The sequence below is a fragment of the Tupaia chinensis genome, unplaced genomic scaffold (assembly GCF_000334495.1).
Source record: "Tupaia chinensis unplaced genomic scaffold, TupChi_1.0 Scaffold143711_1, whole genome shotgun sequence".
In the NCBI taxonomy this organism is placed as follows: Eukaryota; Metazoa; Chordata; class Mammalia; order Scandentia; family Tupaiidae; genus Tupaia; species Tupaia belangeri.
In genome coordinates this window covers 825,084-840,580 of record NW_006203559.1, presented here as the reverse complement: position 1 = coordinate 840,580, position 15,497 = coordinate 825,084, and the positions used below count along the sequence as shown (strand labels likewise).

The 15,497-nt window shown below is 37.9% G+C and overlaps 1 protein-coding gene across 1 annotated transcript in view; it reads left to right on the top strand.

Moving 5' to 3' along the window:
- Positions 1–15,217, top strand: part of LOC102498329 (tRNA (guanine(10)-N2)-methyltransferase homolog) — a gene marked incomplete at its 5' end in the record, with an annotated part of 31,419 nt that extends 16,202 nt beyond the window's left edge. The window contains 1 exon segment of the mRNA XM_027766821.1: positions 13,534–15,217. Coding sequence (XP_027622622.1) covers positions 13,534–13,671 — 138 coding nt within the window.
- Between the last annotated feature and the right edge of the window lie 280 nt (positions 15,218–15,497).

The window sequence follows — 15,497 nt, the reverse complement described above, 5'->3', positions numbered from 1 at the left end:
AAAGAGTCCAATAACATGAAGCTGATGAAGGCATTAAACAGAATAGAGTGTAGCCAAAATTGAGGGTCCAATCTAAGGGACTGAAAGATTTTGAAGTGAAAAGAACCATTAACATAAACATATTTTAAAAATGCATAAGGAGAGAATAGACATTGAGGTCAACTGAGAGAATGTCTTATAGATGACTTGAAGCAGAAGAAATTTGTCTCTATGGTAAATAGTTCACATATATTAAAATATTAATGTTGCTAATCATAAACTGTGGTATTTTGCTGACACAGTACCTGTGTCTGTTTTCATTATGCATTATTCTTTCTCAGGATTAATTGTTAGCTGTGTTTTTCTTTGTCAGTGTCTAAAAATTATGAACACTTTATACATTATTGACTGCTGGGACTTGCTTGGCAGAACGTGATTTCTGAGTGGGGAGGCTGTGAGACTTACTTGGCAGAACTTGATTTCTGAGTGGGGAGGCTGTGAATTAGAAATAAACATAAACTAAACTTACAAAAAGACATATAAGTATAGAAAAGTGAGGATCGTGTGGGCCCAATTTCTCTGATGGAGAAAGCTGCAACTAGGAACCAACCTCAAGTTTCTTCTTTTAAAGGGCAGAAAATGGGGGGAGAGGAAAGGGAATGCAAAGCCAGTTGATTTTGGAGAGTTTTTTTTTTTTTTTGCTATAGGGCGCGTACGCTCACCAGACAAACAGAGAGAGACATAGAGACAGAAAGTGAGAAATCACCCCCCAGGGGGATGATCACGCCGCAATCCCTTCTCCTCCATTCTCCTCTTGGGATCTTGGGCACGCACACACATGCACCTGGCGTGAGTTTTAAGCCACCGGGTCCGGGACACGAGCCGCAGTTGACTACGTGGGAGTCCAGTGACATAGCCATTACGCTAACTGCTGGTTCCCAAAGCCAGTTGATTTTGGATGTAAATCATCTGAAGATGTGAAAATGACTGGCGCCATGTAATTTCTCTTGTCTTTTGGGGACAAAATCTGATAAACACATGTTGCTTCCTTTAGTCTGATACTGCTCTGGGGTTTCAGTATTGACAACAATAGGCAGATATCGTTTTTTGTATGTAAATGCTTTCATAACCATGCAAATGAAGCTCATGGAGGTGTGTTTCTGGATGCATCTAAAGGACACCATGTTTGTTCGGAATGGCCATTCTCCACAATTGACCATAGTTTTATATGTGTTTAGATTAAAGATAGCACCTTGATTTTCCAAAACTTCTGATATATTTTGTTTTTGCCAATCTCTTGCCAAGACTATGGATATATTTTTAATTATTATTAGAGCTATGAAAGATTAGAGATTAAATATGAAGTATTTAAATAATTTACACCTCTGGTGGGATTTAGGTAGTACTTCATTTATTGGTGAGCAAAATTAGACCAGGTGACATTAAGAATATGATAATTGGACAGAAACTCAGTCTAGGTTTCAATACAGTATTACATTTATCACCATCAAAATGTAATGTATGGGGCTGGCCCCATAGCCTAATAGTGGTTAAGGAATCTGGATCCCACATGGCCCACTGTGGTTTGAGTTCTGGCATGGCAGCTTGAAAAATGTGCCAGGCACGTGTGCTTGCATGCCCCAGTTCCCAGCAGGACGGAGTAATGGAGAAGGGATTGTGGTATGACCATGGTACATTAGGGGGTGCTCCCCACAGTTCCCCCATGCCACACACACAGCATGTTTGCCTTCTGACAATAAAACAAGGTAGTGTGTACATGAGGGGGAACATTCAAAAATTGTTTTGTGTAACTAGTAAAGTTTGAAATTAAGTTTTGAGTTTTACAAACTTACAGATGTTAGTAGATAGCATGTGGAAAGTGCTAATACTGCAATGTCTTCGTGATATGCATAAAGATCTACAGTGCTCTTTTTATAACTGGAAGAAGTTATATGCTGAGTGCCAGATGCCAAAGTTCAGTCATTAATTCCTCATTTTCAGAACTCTAGATATGGAGGTCTAATATATAATAAAATAGTTTTATATGCTTTAGGTAATTTAATATCCTGCGAAATAGTGGATTTTTTAGAAGTATGGAGTATATGTAAATACCTAATCTTAGGGAGGAAAATTTTCGTTCTTACCTTGCTGCTTTTAAGAATAATGTTAGAGATTTCTCTTAATAGTATTGGATGCCAGAATTTTGACCTGCTTATCCTTGGTTTGGAAATGGTCTAGTGCTGTTTATAGTTGTATAACTTTAGCACAAGTGGTTTCTATAGCTACTGTCCAGTACCAGATGTAGAACAGTGGGAAGCTTTGATAAGGAAAGCAGGATTTTTAAACAAAAGCCGGACATGGGTAATTACCCTGAAGCTGAACTGAGGCCCATTATATTCAGCACTGTCATTTATATTTCATTTCACTCGCTGTTGATTACAAGAAAGTACATCTATCCACTGTTTTTCTCTTCCATCTCTTTGCATTCTTCTTCTCACCTTATTTAAGAACGTGTATCAAAGCTTTAATCTGTTTCATGAACCCTAAAGTCTTTCCTGACAAAAATCATTAGTTCAGTGGCTTTTGTTGTAGTGACGGCATCATTGGGCTTCATTTATCATAGAATAAGTTTCATAACTCATTTTTATTCAAGTATCTGCAATGAAACTGGTGTTTTGTCTAAACTACTGTCACTTTGGTAATATAAATGACTTAAGGTTAATACTAGTGAGATAGAAGAAATCATTACCTCACTATCAGGAACTGTCAGTAAGTAAAAGGACAACTTAAACCTGACCTACGGTTAGGATAGGAGCCATTTATTTGTCTACAGAATTACTATAGACTTCTGCAACCTCATCCCCTAGAAGAAGGAAATCCCTTGTTTCTTAAGAACAGTAGTGTTATAAGTTGATGATTGTTCTTAGTTATTTCCACTGAAGTTTTTAGTATATATACTGCTGAAGCAAGCACAGGTATTTTCACTGAAGTTTTGATAGTTCTGTAAAATTAACTCTTGGTAGTAGAGGCGTACCATGAGAGACAATTTTGGCTTTCAGCAAAAATATAGGTGGGGACTGGTGTGAGAGATGAGGCTTTTAGAGGTAAGCAAGTAAGAATTAGTTTATAATACAGGGAGTTGTTGGGGACAAGGATTAGATTCATACCTGATGTTTGCTGTTTTCTCTAGAAAGAAGGATGTAAGTTTTTGGTGACATAGAATAGTTTTTTTTTTATTTTTTAAATTTTTTATAGACCATAGTTTAGTTTATTTTTAATACCTATCATGTCATGAATTCATAGGGAATAAGTTCCAGTAGCTCAGGCTTCTTTCCATTGGTTCTCACAAAGTGTGCTTCTCTGGGTGGAGCAGGCTGGTGCTTCAGTTGAACCCAGGTACCTTTCTTTATGGCTTCCTTCTCTTTCTGGTCATTTTCCTTTACACATTTTAGGAAGCTCTCTCTGCTCTTAGAATGTTTAATATGCTCAATACACATGTTAATTCTCTTGGCAACAATCTTGCCCTTAACTTGTTTGTTCACAACAATGCCAAGAGCATGCTGGGTAACATTGTATTCTCTTGCAGTTTTGCCATGGTAACATTTGTGGGGCATTCCTTTTTGAACAGTACCCATTCCCTTGATGTCTACAATATCACCTTTCTTGTAGAATTGCATGTATGTGCCAAAGGAACCACTCCATGTTTTCTAAAAGGCCTAGAGAACACATATCAGGTGCCTCTCGTCTTTTCCTTTGTGTTCATCATTTTGGTGAATTACTGGAAGATGACGGTTCTGGCTAAAAGGAAAGAGAGTGAATAGATAATAAAGTAAGAATCTGAAGACAGGTGAAATTCTGGAAATGGTGTTTGGAGAAATAGGAAAGAAAGCTATATTGTTTAATTTTTTTCCCTCTGTATGAGGTAAGGAAAAGAGAGATATTTCTGACAGGGTCTTGTAATCCTCTTGCCCTAGATTCCCAATTAACTAGGATCATAGGTGGGTGCCACTGTGCCTGATCTGTTCAGTTTGGCCCATGGTTTGAACCTGGACCTCCCATGCAACTTCCAGCCTCCCAAGCATAATCTCACATTCATATATGTATTTTTTTTTTCTATTTTTGTACTCTTTTTTTTTTTGGGGGGGGGAGAGATTTTCACTGCAGGGCGTGTGCACTCGCCAGACAGAGAGAGAGAGAGAGACAGAAAGTGAGAAATCACCCCCCAGGAGGGATGGCCATGCCACAGTCCCTTCTCCTTGCACACGTGGCCAGCGTGTGTTTTAAGCCACCGGGTCCGGGACACGAACTGTGGTCGACCACATGGGAGTCCAGCGACATAGCCATTACGCTAACTGCTAGTCCCTTTGTACTTTTTCTTTGCCTGACTTGATTGATCCCTGATTCCTTTACTTTACATGTGTTTATGGGACCACTTGAGTTGGGTTTTATGGCTTAACAGACTAATAGCGTTTAGTCTTTTTTGTTAAGAACTTGTACATCAGCAAAAATGGCCACCTAAACCATTCCAACTTTCTAGTATCCTTTTCTTCCAGCATAACATGTTGAATTCTGTAGTGACCTGTGAGAGGTCTGTGAACGTGAGAGGGCATGTAACTAAGGACATAGTGCTTGAGGCCAGAGAGGTGGGTAAATTCTCAGAGAACTGATTTAAAGCAACGTACAGAGGCTTGAGAGGGGTTGTGATATGTGCAGGGATTTCCCTCGCTGTTTCCGCATAACTGGAACACTGAGCATTTGGGGAGGAAACAATTGCAGATGACCCAGAAAACTAAAGGAATGCCCAGTTTGAAAGAACTTACCTACCAAAGAGTTTCACCCTGGAGGGTGTTAACTAGGAAGGGGGCAGAAGCTAATCTCTAACGAAGGTTGCCCTAGCTTCCTCGCATAGGTAAATTTGAATTGTGGAGAGATACCTGTGATACTAGTGAGGAGACTGCTGGCACGGTCATGCAAAGATGGTAAGGCTGTGAATCAAAAAAGGTAGACTTGGAGATTGAAGAGGACATGAGAGAATTGAAAGTCTTGGAGGGAAGTAAATATAGCAAAGACTTGCTGGCTGACTGATAGATGTGAGAGAGGGAAAGGAATTAAGGATGATTTTTCATTAATCTGGTTGGGACTACTGAGTGGCTGATAGTTTTCTTGCCTATATTTTCACCCCCACCAGCCCTCTCCTGGGCTATTCATCTTCTAACAGATTTCCCTACTCCTACACTTTCTCCTTACATTCCATTTCCTGCCCAGTGGCCAGAAAGCCTTTCAGAATGTACATAGTTAATGAAACTCTCCTACAGAAATCTCATCAGTGACTTCTGTGAAACGTATAATGTAAATTCCTCACATAACCTCTAGGCCAGCCTGGCTTGTCTCCAATTTCATTATGTGCCACCTTCCCTTTGGGTACTAAGCCTTGTCCACTCTGGCCTTTTCTCAGTTCCTGGGATGGATTTACCTCTTCCTAAATTCCCAGAGTCTCCTCACATTACGCTTTCCCCTCCTAGAGTATTCCATGCCCTTCTTTTTCCATGAGTAAGTGTGATACATCCTCTAGGTCTCAGCTAAATGTCACTTCCTTAGGAAAGCCTTTTTTGTCCCTTTTTCTCACCTCTAATTTGTTATCTCGTTATATTCCTTTTCTTTATAAGATTATTATTTTATTCTTCCATGAGCAAGCAAGAAAGAGATAAATAGAGATACATACATATATAGGCAGCACCCCTCCAAAACTCCCAGACCTTAGCCAGCCCCAGATCATGAGCAGGCATGGGCCTAGCATATTTAGGGAGGTCCCCAAACCTGAACCAGGAACATTCCCAAGTGGGATTGCCTTGCAGAGTGTTGCGTTTTCGTGTGGCACCACTGGCCTTTTATTATGGCACCCTTTACCCCTGCAATGTTTAATCATGTTTTGGAAGTATATATTTGGGTGTATGTTACTTAATTTCTGTCTCTCCAGGGATTAACTTGAATAGTTTATGGTCTAGTTTATGTACTTTTTCTTTCTTGTTCTAGAAGGTAATTTGTAATTCTAGTGTGGACACAGGTGATTACAATACACTTTGAAACAACCAAGGTAGAAATGTACTTTGTATCTTTCTGCATCATTCTTTAAAGATGAAATGGTATGAATAAATGTTAATGTACCCTGGGGTAAAAGGCCATTCTGGTTGTGTTGGGGCCTTGTGACTATAGAGGTTGCAGCAATCAGGACTCACACACAGCCCCGGAAACAGAGTGCCCCAGACCATCGAATGTCTGGTCTGCTCTGATGTAACCTACTTCAGTCTACATCAGGAAATGCTATAAAGAAGGATTTGTCTACTCTAGCCAGCAGAGGGTAGTGTACACATGAAAGTAAAGTACCGATTTGAGAGACTTCCCTTTGGTTTCTTTGGCAAGTGTGTTAAAATTCCTCGAGTGGTTTATGTTTAGAATTAGCAGTACTGATAGGACAGGAAATTGGTTGGGTGGGACAGTGGTTAAAGGAGCTCTGTCTAAAAGTTTAGATCTGAAATATGTGCTACTATAACGACGCTGTTCAGTGAGGAATGTCCTCTAAATGTCAAACTCCATTTTGAACAACCCACTAATCTACCATGTGGGAAATTAACTCTTTAGCCATTGTTTTCATGTAATTTCTACTTTTTATTTATTTATTCAAGAGAAGAGTAATGGAAAAAACACGAGCTTTGAATTGCGATTTAGGCTATAATCTGGCAATGCTACTTACTAGCTGAGACCTATGGCAGATTATTTAAACCTTCCAGACTCCATCTCTCTTAGCAAAATTTAGATAATTGCCATGAGAAAATGCAGAAAATTAAATAACTATGTCAAAACACATAGTTGGTAGCAGATATATTATTAGTTCCTTTCTTGAGTCAGAACTTGTATTTCTTATGTTATAATTGTTGATTGTCTTGCAAGGATAAATGATAAGTCTGAAAGCTGTATGCTTCCATTATATACACTTTTGTGGCTAGCACTTTTGTGGCTTTTCCTATAAGAATTCTTAATTTCTGCTTACAAAAATTATAATAGTGTGATCAGTCTTTTTTTATTAAGTTGTTGGAAAAGTCATGACTTATTCTTCTATGTTTTTCTGTGTAAAAGTAGATCGTGACTTCCACCAAACCAGTAATTTATTTTATAATTTCTTATTTACATTATTTATTATACATCTTTGTGGGGTACAACATGGATTTTTAAAGCAAGCATGCAATGTGGAATAATTAAATTAAAGATAGTAACATATTCATTGTTTTTAACAAAAAATACCATATTATGATGTGAAAGAAAAACCAGTAGAGCAGAAATTAATGGTACACATCATAGTGACTGCATTTTTGTTCTTTATATATATAGATACATAGATATAAATTTGTCTTGTCTGATCTTTTCAGTCAGTTGTGGTTTGATGTTCCACTCTCAGCATTTAGCTAGCCTTAGATCATGGGCAAGTATGTACCTGGCAAACTAAGGGAGGTCTCTAGTCTTGAACCAGAATCTTCCAACATGAGATTTCCTCACAGAGCTTTGTGTTTTACTGCTGTGCCACTGTCTGGTCCTTGAATATTTCTTGATAATGAAAAATTGGCAGAACTTGGGTTTTATTATATATAAATGATATGATTGAAAATGGTAGACAAATTTGGATATGTCAGAGAAACCGAAAGTTAAGGCACTGGGCCAAGCTTGAGTTAGCGAGGGAAACGACAAATCGTGTTGCTGGAGAGTACGCTTTTCCTTTTAAGTAAACACTGGCCTTTGAGATACTGTGTTGAAAAAAGATATCCGTGGTAGAGATGGGTAGGGAATGTGAATAGAGAAGAGTCATGAAAAGGTGATGAAAAGTATGTAGAGTCCCATATCATCCTCTCAGGTGTGAGCCCAGATAAAGTGAAGATAACATGAAAGAGGTAGCAAGAAAAGAGAAAACAAAAATTAGTTTGCTGTTTTCTTCAGCATTAAGAAAAACACAAATTTGGAGTGCCACATATAGTGTGGTATATTTTTTATGGACTGAGTATATTTTAACTTTGCATTATTCATAGACATATGGTATTTATGTATGATGGCATGTATGTGAGCATATGTGCTAGAACCATGGATCTACTATATGTTTCAGGAGGAACATTTTATGAACCATGGCTTTTTTTCACTCAGGTGAAAATAGTAGCCAGAGTCCTAGGAGTGTCTGGCTAACTCTGAGACAGGACATCGGGATTATAGATCATAGAGTGCCTTTTGCCAGATCCTTGGCTGTACAAAGGATGTGGAACGTTGTTCCGGGATTTTCTGTTATTAATGTCCCATTTCACGATCGGGGACAAATGGTTTTGTAGAAGGGGCTTTTCAGTCCATGACCCAAACACAAACCTCATGCTAATTCTTCTCTCCTACCTGAGGAAGTAAAGAAAATAGGATTTTCCCCTCTCAGAGAGAGCATTTCTTACATGCGCTTGCTGGAGAGACAAAGAGACAGAAGGCAAAAAATCATTCCCTCCAGGGGGATTGGCCATACCATAATCCCTTCTCCTCCATTCTCCTTTTGGGATTTTAGGAATGCATACACATGTGCCTGGCATGACTTTCAAGCCACTGGATCCAAGACTTGAACCACAGTCAGCACATTGAGAGTCCAGCACCTTTACCACACTGCCTGCTGGCCCTGAGATGGCATTTCTAAGGTTAATGATCTTTCCCAACTACTCTTTTATTTATTTATTTATTTTTTACTTCTATTTTATTTATTCATTTTTCATTTTTCTCACAAACATTTGCTTTACATATCAAAAAACTGTACTCATACTCCATAGTTCTAGACAGTTAATAAATAAACACCTATCAAAATTTCAAAATACTGAATTTTAAAATAACTGTCAAAATATTTGTTATAATTTTGTTTGTGACTCCATAATAACAGAGACAGTATGGTTTTAAATATTTTTGAGAAAATATTTACATGTCAACTACTCAAGCTATTGAAAAGCTAACACCCAGCACACAATTCACACATGAACCTTCCCAACTCAGTTCTGCCTACCAAGTATTCTGTGGTTTACCAGCTGGTAGCAAAGATCAGTCTCTTTCTTTCTTCAGAGTCTTCTTGAAGTTAATCCTGTAGTGTGGCTGCTCTTTTGCAATCTCTACTGATTACGATGCTGGGCTGGAAAAGTCCAGGTATATGGTAGCGTTCTTTCATATGGCTTATCTAATCCTCTCTGCCAGGCAGAACTGTTTATGGTATGAGGCAATCTTTCCAAGAGCTTCTGTTGGTTTTCTTGAGATCTACCTTAGTTCCATAGCTTTTTGGTCATATCTCCAGATATGACATTCCAGCCAAAGCTCTGGCAGTAATGAGTATTTCCAATTTCTGATGCAAGGCAACAGGTATTATTGAACTTATACAAATAACCCTTCTGCTACAAAACAAGAATATTGACAAATATTTTCCAATTTCAGAGGGGTCAGAAAGGGAGAAAAGTTTGTTTCAATTTAAACAAACAAACAAACAAACAAACAAAACATTTGTAGTTGCTAAAACTGTCAACAGCTCAAAAGTTAGCAAAATCCTTAAATCTGGAAAACAAAGCATAGAGGAAAATCAGTAATGTTTTAGTCAAACATAATCAAATTCTATTTTACCAGTTCAATCTCATTTAATTAATCTCTCTTCTGTTGAATTTGCAGTTTTACTGTAGTCTGATCTGTCCATTTAAATCCTGGAAGTTAACATTCATTGTTGTTATTGATATTGCTGGACTTGTCCCTACCAGTAAGTTGGTCTCTTTCCCAACTTTTTTAGTAGCATATATGTCTTTGCCAATGTGTCTCCACAGTATAGTCTATTAAGGGCTTATTTTATTTTTACTTTATTTTATTTATTCTTGGAATGTCAACTCTTCAGATAAAGAATATCATTGGTAATAAGAGTTTCTTGATAACTGTTAGCATAAGTTTTATACTTTTGGGTTTTCCAAGTCTGCTGTTTATGTCCAGTCTCTGATTCTGTCCTTTTGTGTGTGTGTGTGTACCCCATACACACACGATTTTTTTTTTTTTCGTGAGTTAGCCCTATTTACCTTTTTTATTTTACCAGGCTCTCTCTTTGGTCTACAAAGAAAGCATATCTTCAACATTCTTTGACTTTTGTCTCCTGCTTCCCTTTGGTGAATAGCCTACCCTCAGCTGAGGTCAGCAGGCACACCAGCATCTGAGCCTGTGTCAGTCCACTGGAATCACCCCCTGCTGTCCCACCTTCTCCTCCTCACTACTGCAGCTCTAGGATATCCATGAAGTAATCCGCAGCACATTTTGATAGCGAGGTGATTTTTCATGCCCCAGAGGGCTGCGGGGAGAATAGAAGATAGAAAGGACTTTTTTGCTTGATTGTTTATTCTGTTTCCTCTTGCATAGGAGAGGAAAGAGATGCATCGGAGTGAGATGTCTGTCATTCAGCAAACTGATGTGTAATTGAGTTTAACTCCCAGATATTAAGGAAAAGCCTTAGAATTGGGGAAAATTTGAAATAATTTGGATTTTAGCCAAGAGGCTGACATAGTCAATTTGCATTTTAATAAAAGAGTTTGGTCTCAGTGTAGAGAATAGACTGAAGGAAGAACCAGCGAGGACAGGGCAACTGGCTATTTAGGGAGAAAGGAGGAGCAATGAGGAAGACCTAAGCGGAAGTACTGGAGTTCTGGGTAGAGGAAAGTGGATTTCAGATATTTAGGATACAGAAAAGAAGATTTTAGGACAGTGCAAATGTGAGAAGAGGGATGTAGCCCAGGTTTTTGATTTTGGCTACTGAGTTGGGGAATGATGGGTTCAGCTCTGAGCTGTGGGGCCGACTTGAGTCCACCTGTGACATCAGCTGTGCTCCTGAAGCTGCGAGCTCCCTCAGCACCCTGTGGCTCATTACATCTCCTTCTGGTATAAAAATTGTGTGTCACTGAAGTCATCTTCTTAGTTAATAGAACCGAGTTGTTAATACTTCAGGCCCAGTTCCGCTCCTTTCTTGCTAGGTAGCTCAGATTCCTCTGTCTATCACCTGTTTATTTCCAGAGCTACGCTTGCTTCTAGAGCTAGAAAAACTCCTTGTGGAAACTCTCCAAACATTGTTGTATAGAGTGTAGTCCCTGTAGTCAGACTTCATCCAAAAAATAAGAATAGCATACTTATCTTTTTTTAAATTTTAATTTATTTATACATTCAATCACTCTACATCACTTAGCTTGTAAAGTGAATTTACCCAACATGAACACACTTCACCCTAGTCCAGTTGAAGATACTATAAATGTTATCATCAACAGATAAGAGTAGTGTACTTATCTTTTACAGCTGATGAATGTTAAAAGATAGTGCATGTTAAAGTGTGTAGTATAGTTCTTGTACTCAGTAAATAGTACTTATCATTTGGTATTCTTTAGTTGTAGACCTACAGGTCAACTATATGAAATTATTCTTTTAAGGATTGGATGTAGTCAGAAGTTAGTAAGCACTGGCATGTTTTCATTTGCTTGTGGGAAGTTTGAACTGTAATAAACTTAATGCCATAAAATTTAAGTGGCCACTTATTTATTTTTGATGAATCAGGAAATGTGGGCATGTTCAATAATTTTTAATAATTTGGTATTTTGTGTCATTTTAAAAAATATGTGTGGCAAAATTCATTTCTGACTAAGCCAATGAACCAACATAATTCTATTTTGGCTAAACCTAGGTTTTTTATTTCTTTGTTTTTGTTTTAGTTTGCTGTCAGGCACGTGTACTCACCAGAAAGAGATGGAGACAGAGAGAGAGGGAAAGTGAGAAATCACCCTCCAGGAGGAATGGACTACATTCCTTTTTCTCCATTCTCTTCTCAGGATTCTGGGCACACACACACACACACACACACACACACACGCCTGGTATGTTTCTCAAACTGCCTGGTCTAGGACTTGAACCATGCAGTTGGCTATTTGGAATCCAGCCATCTTAACTGCCATGGCACCAGCTAGCCCATCCTAGAGTTTTATTTATATTAGATATTCTGTTAGATATGAGAAAAAGGATGAAAATACCCATTTCACACAGGAATAAGTACAAAAAAAACAATGATGAGGATTTTTATGTTTCATATATATTTTTGGCTATCATTTTGATACTGAAATCAAGATTAAAAAATACTAAGCTTGGGACCAGCAGTTGGTGTAATGGCTATGTCGCTGGACTCCAATGTAGTTGACAGTGGTTCGAGTCCTGGACCCAGTGGCTTAAACTCATGCCAGGCACGTGTGCGTGTGTGCCCAAGATCCCAGGAGGAGAATGGATGAGAAGGGATTGCGGCGTGGCCATCCCCCCAGGGGGTGATTTCTCACTTTCTGTCTCTCTGTCTCTCTCTGTCTTTCTGGCGAGTGCACATGCCCTATAGCAAAAACCTCTCCAAAAAAAAAAAATAATAATAATAATACTAAGCTTCATGTTTTCTGACTAAATCTCCATACCTATTCTCAAGATCACATTAATTCTCATGAAATTAAATGTAAATTTACAGAAGTACATGACAATTATATTTTGTTTTTGATTTTGTTTTTCCAGTTTGGAATGGTTGTGAAATCGACTAAGAAGTCGATATTTCAATGTTTTCTGCCTGTCTCCTTGTCCCTCAGTTTTCTGTGCCAGGATATGTTTGTCATTCTAACCCAGATTGATGTTTTCGGTGTCCATTAAGTGCCAATCTGAGGACTAGTCCTTACTTGTCTATAAAGTCTGAAAGTGTACAGAAATCTCTTGTCGAATCCATATCTTTCTCTACTGTGGTTACTTAAAGTTACTGGGAATTATTTATGCCATTAACTAGATATGATTTACCTCCACACACTTTCATGTGCCTGTGTGACATTATACATATGCAATAATTTGTTGGCACATATATTTCTCTTAAGCAGTATATATATATATATAAACATATTTGCTATAGGGTGTGTACACTTGCCAGAGATAGACACAGAAGGACAGAATGCGAGAAATCACCCCCCTGTGGGGATGGCCACACTGCAGTCCATTCTCTTCCATTCTCTTCTTGGAATTTTGAGCACTCACGCCCAGCATGGGCTTTAAGCCACTGGGCCCAGGACTCGAACCATAGTTGACTGGGGGAATCTATTGACATAACCATTACACCATCTGCTGGTCCTTGTTTGATAATTTTTAACCATAGCTGCACATGATCTGAGATGTGTACTAAACCGGAATCAGAAGAAAGTGTGTGTGTTACCTGGAATGATTCTCTTCACCCTCTCTAGGTAAAGTTTTTGTCTTCAGAGGATGGTTGTGAGGGTCAAATGGGGTTAAACAAGCAAAAACACTTTGGATATCCATTCATGATATGGTTGTAAAGCGATGATATATTTCTGTTCATAATTCATATAGTAAAGAATGTACCATAAATTGAGATTTTATTTAGAAGAAATGAATACTTTGGTTGCACACTAACTAAACAAATAACTCAAACATCTTTATCTTTTCTATTTCTCAACCAACCAGAGTCGGGACCAGTATTCACATCTGCTAAGTGAACATTTTCTGCCATACCAAGGTCATAATTCCTTCCGAGAGAAATATTTTAGTGGGGTAACAAAAAGAATTGCCAAAGAAGAAAAATCCAGTCAGGAGGAAAATTAAGACTTTGATGATGAAGAAAGAATAAGAGTTTGAGAGAAAAGACATGTGGATGTGAACTTTCATGTAAGATCCAGAAAACATGTACAGTTTTAAATTTTTTTATATTAAAAAATGCTGTAAATTGAGCATTGTTTAAAACTTATCTTTATTTTGTAGACTTATTTTTGTTTTATGTGCTAGAAAGTGTTTTGAACCAATTAATTTATATTTGTACTTTCGAGTATAAGTGGAGATTTACTCAAAACAGTTATGTTTTTTACAGTTGTTTATGAAGATATGTGATATTGTTGACTTTTAAACCTCTGCCAGATATGCTTTGGGCAGTCAATAGTGGGTAAGAAATTATTCACTAGGTAGATTGTCTTAATCTGGCTTTTTATTATAATTGATTTACATTGCCACTAATAAACTTTACTGAGAATTTCCAAAATTATGTAGTATTCGGTGCTTTTCAAGGGGATGTCAGGAGGGAAATGAATTTTTGTGTTTAAATTCCAGACAAGTAAGGAATAACAGTGATCATGGTGATGATGAGAAAGGCTAGGACCTGACAACCGAAAAAGATTCCGAACTCCTTAAGGCCTATCCACATCTGAAGCTTGTCTGTACCTTGGATTTGCTCCTGCATTCCTAAACCTTGACTGTCGGTCAAGTTAACTACCCACAATTTTTGGTTTAGAAAGTAACTGATAGTTAAAAGCAGTAACAACAACACAAATCCTTGATGGTTCCCTAATGGTATTAAGCCTAATCAGTGCTCTTTGAAATAGAAGCTATATTTTTCTTGAAGGAGAAAACTTTGCTGAGTCTACATTGTGTCCATCATGAAAATATCTTGTTTGAAAACCACTGTGCCCATTAATTCAGGATGTTAATAGCTTTTCCTGCTTTCAGTGGTCAAATGTACCTCAGCAGGGCAGCAGTAAATGGACCTTCTCTCTCTAACCAGAGCCTATTTTTATTTATGTTATTATTATTATTTTAATGTTACTGTTGGCTTTTGTGGACTCACAGTATTAACACTCATGGCTGAGGACCCCCAAAAGACCGATGCTGCATACACAGAACGACCGGGCTGTCTGCCTCGCTGGCTCTCCCTTCCTTGTCTCTCAGCTCTGGATTTGAGCAGCAGAGCACAGACGTTTCAGTGATTGTTTTGTTTGGGTTTCTGGATGTGATTTGTGGTACACTGGGGAAAATCTAAAAGTATTCAAGGATGATTTATTTTCAGTATTTCTGTTATAAACCATCTTATTTAAAATTTTTTGAGGTTATATGGGGGGGGGTGAGTTTGAAACTTTGTAACTGACTCCATTTGGAATATGAGATTTTAGCTTAGTCCCCTTTTTGGGTTGTCACAAAAATTAGTCCAAACAGTTCTGGAAAGCCTACATTAATTGTAGTCACTTAATCCTTTAAAATTATCCAATACTTAAAAAAAAAAGTTCGGATAAATATTACTACTGACTGAGGTCTCCTAAACTTTAATTCTCATTGCAAGTCTTATTTTTCTATGTATCAGTCAGCTTAGTTTCCCCATTTTTGAAATGTCACTAGGCTCAGAATTACATAGTTATTTTAACTGTTGATAATTATTTTAAATTTGTGTAGTGAAAGCTCAGAAATGAAATCTATTACTTTCGACCACTTTTTATTTTAGAGCATAGGTCTCAAGCCCTCTTACTCTGTAAAAACAACCTTTATTTTTTGACTTTGGGATCATATTATTTTCTCCATTAAGTTACAGTAGAACGTTTCCAGAATTATGTTAGTTTTATATGCGACTCCTGTACTCCCCGTGTACCTTTCAAGCAGGAATATCACCT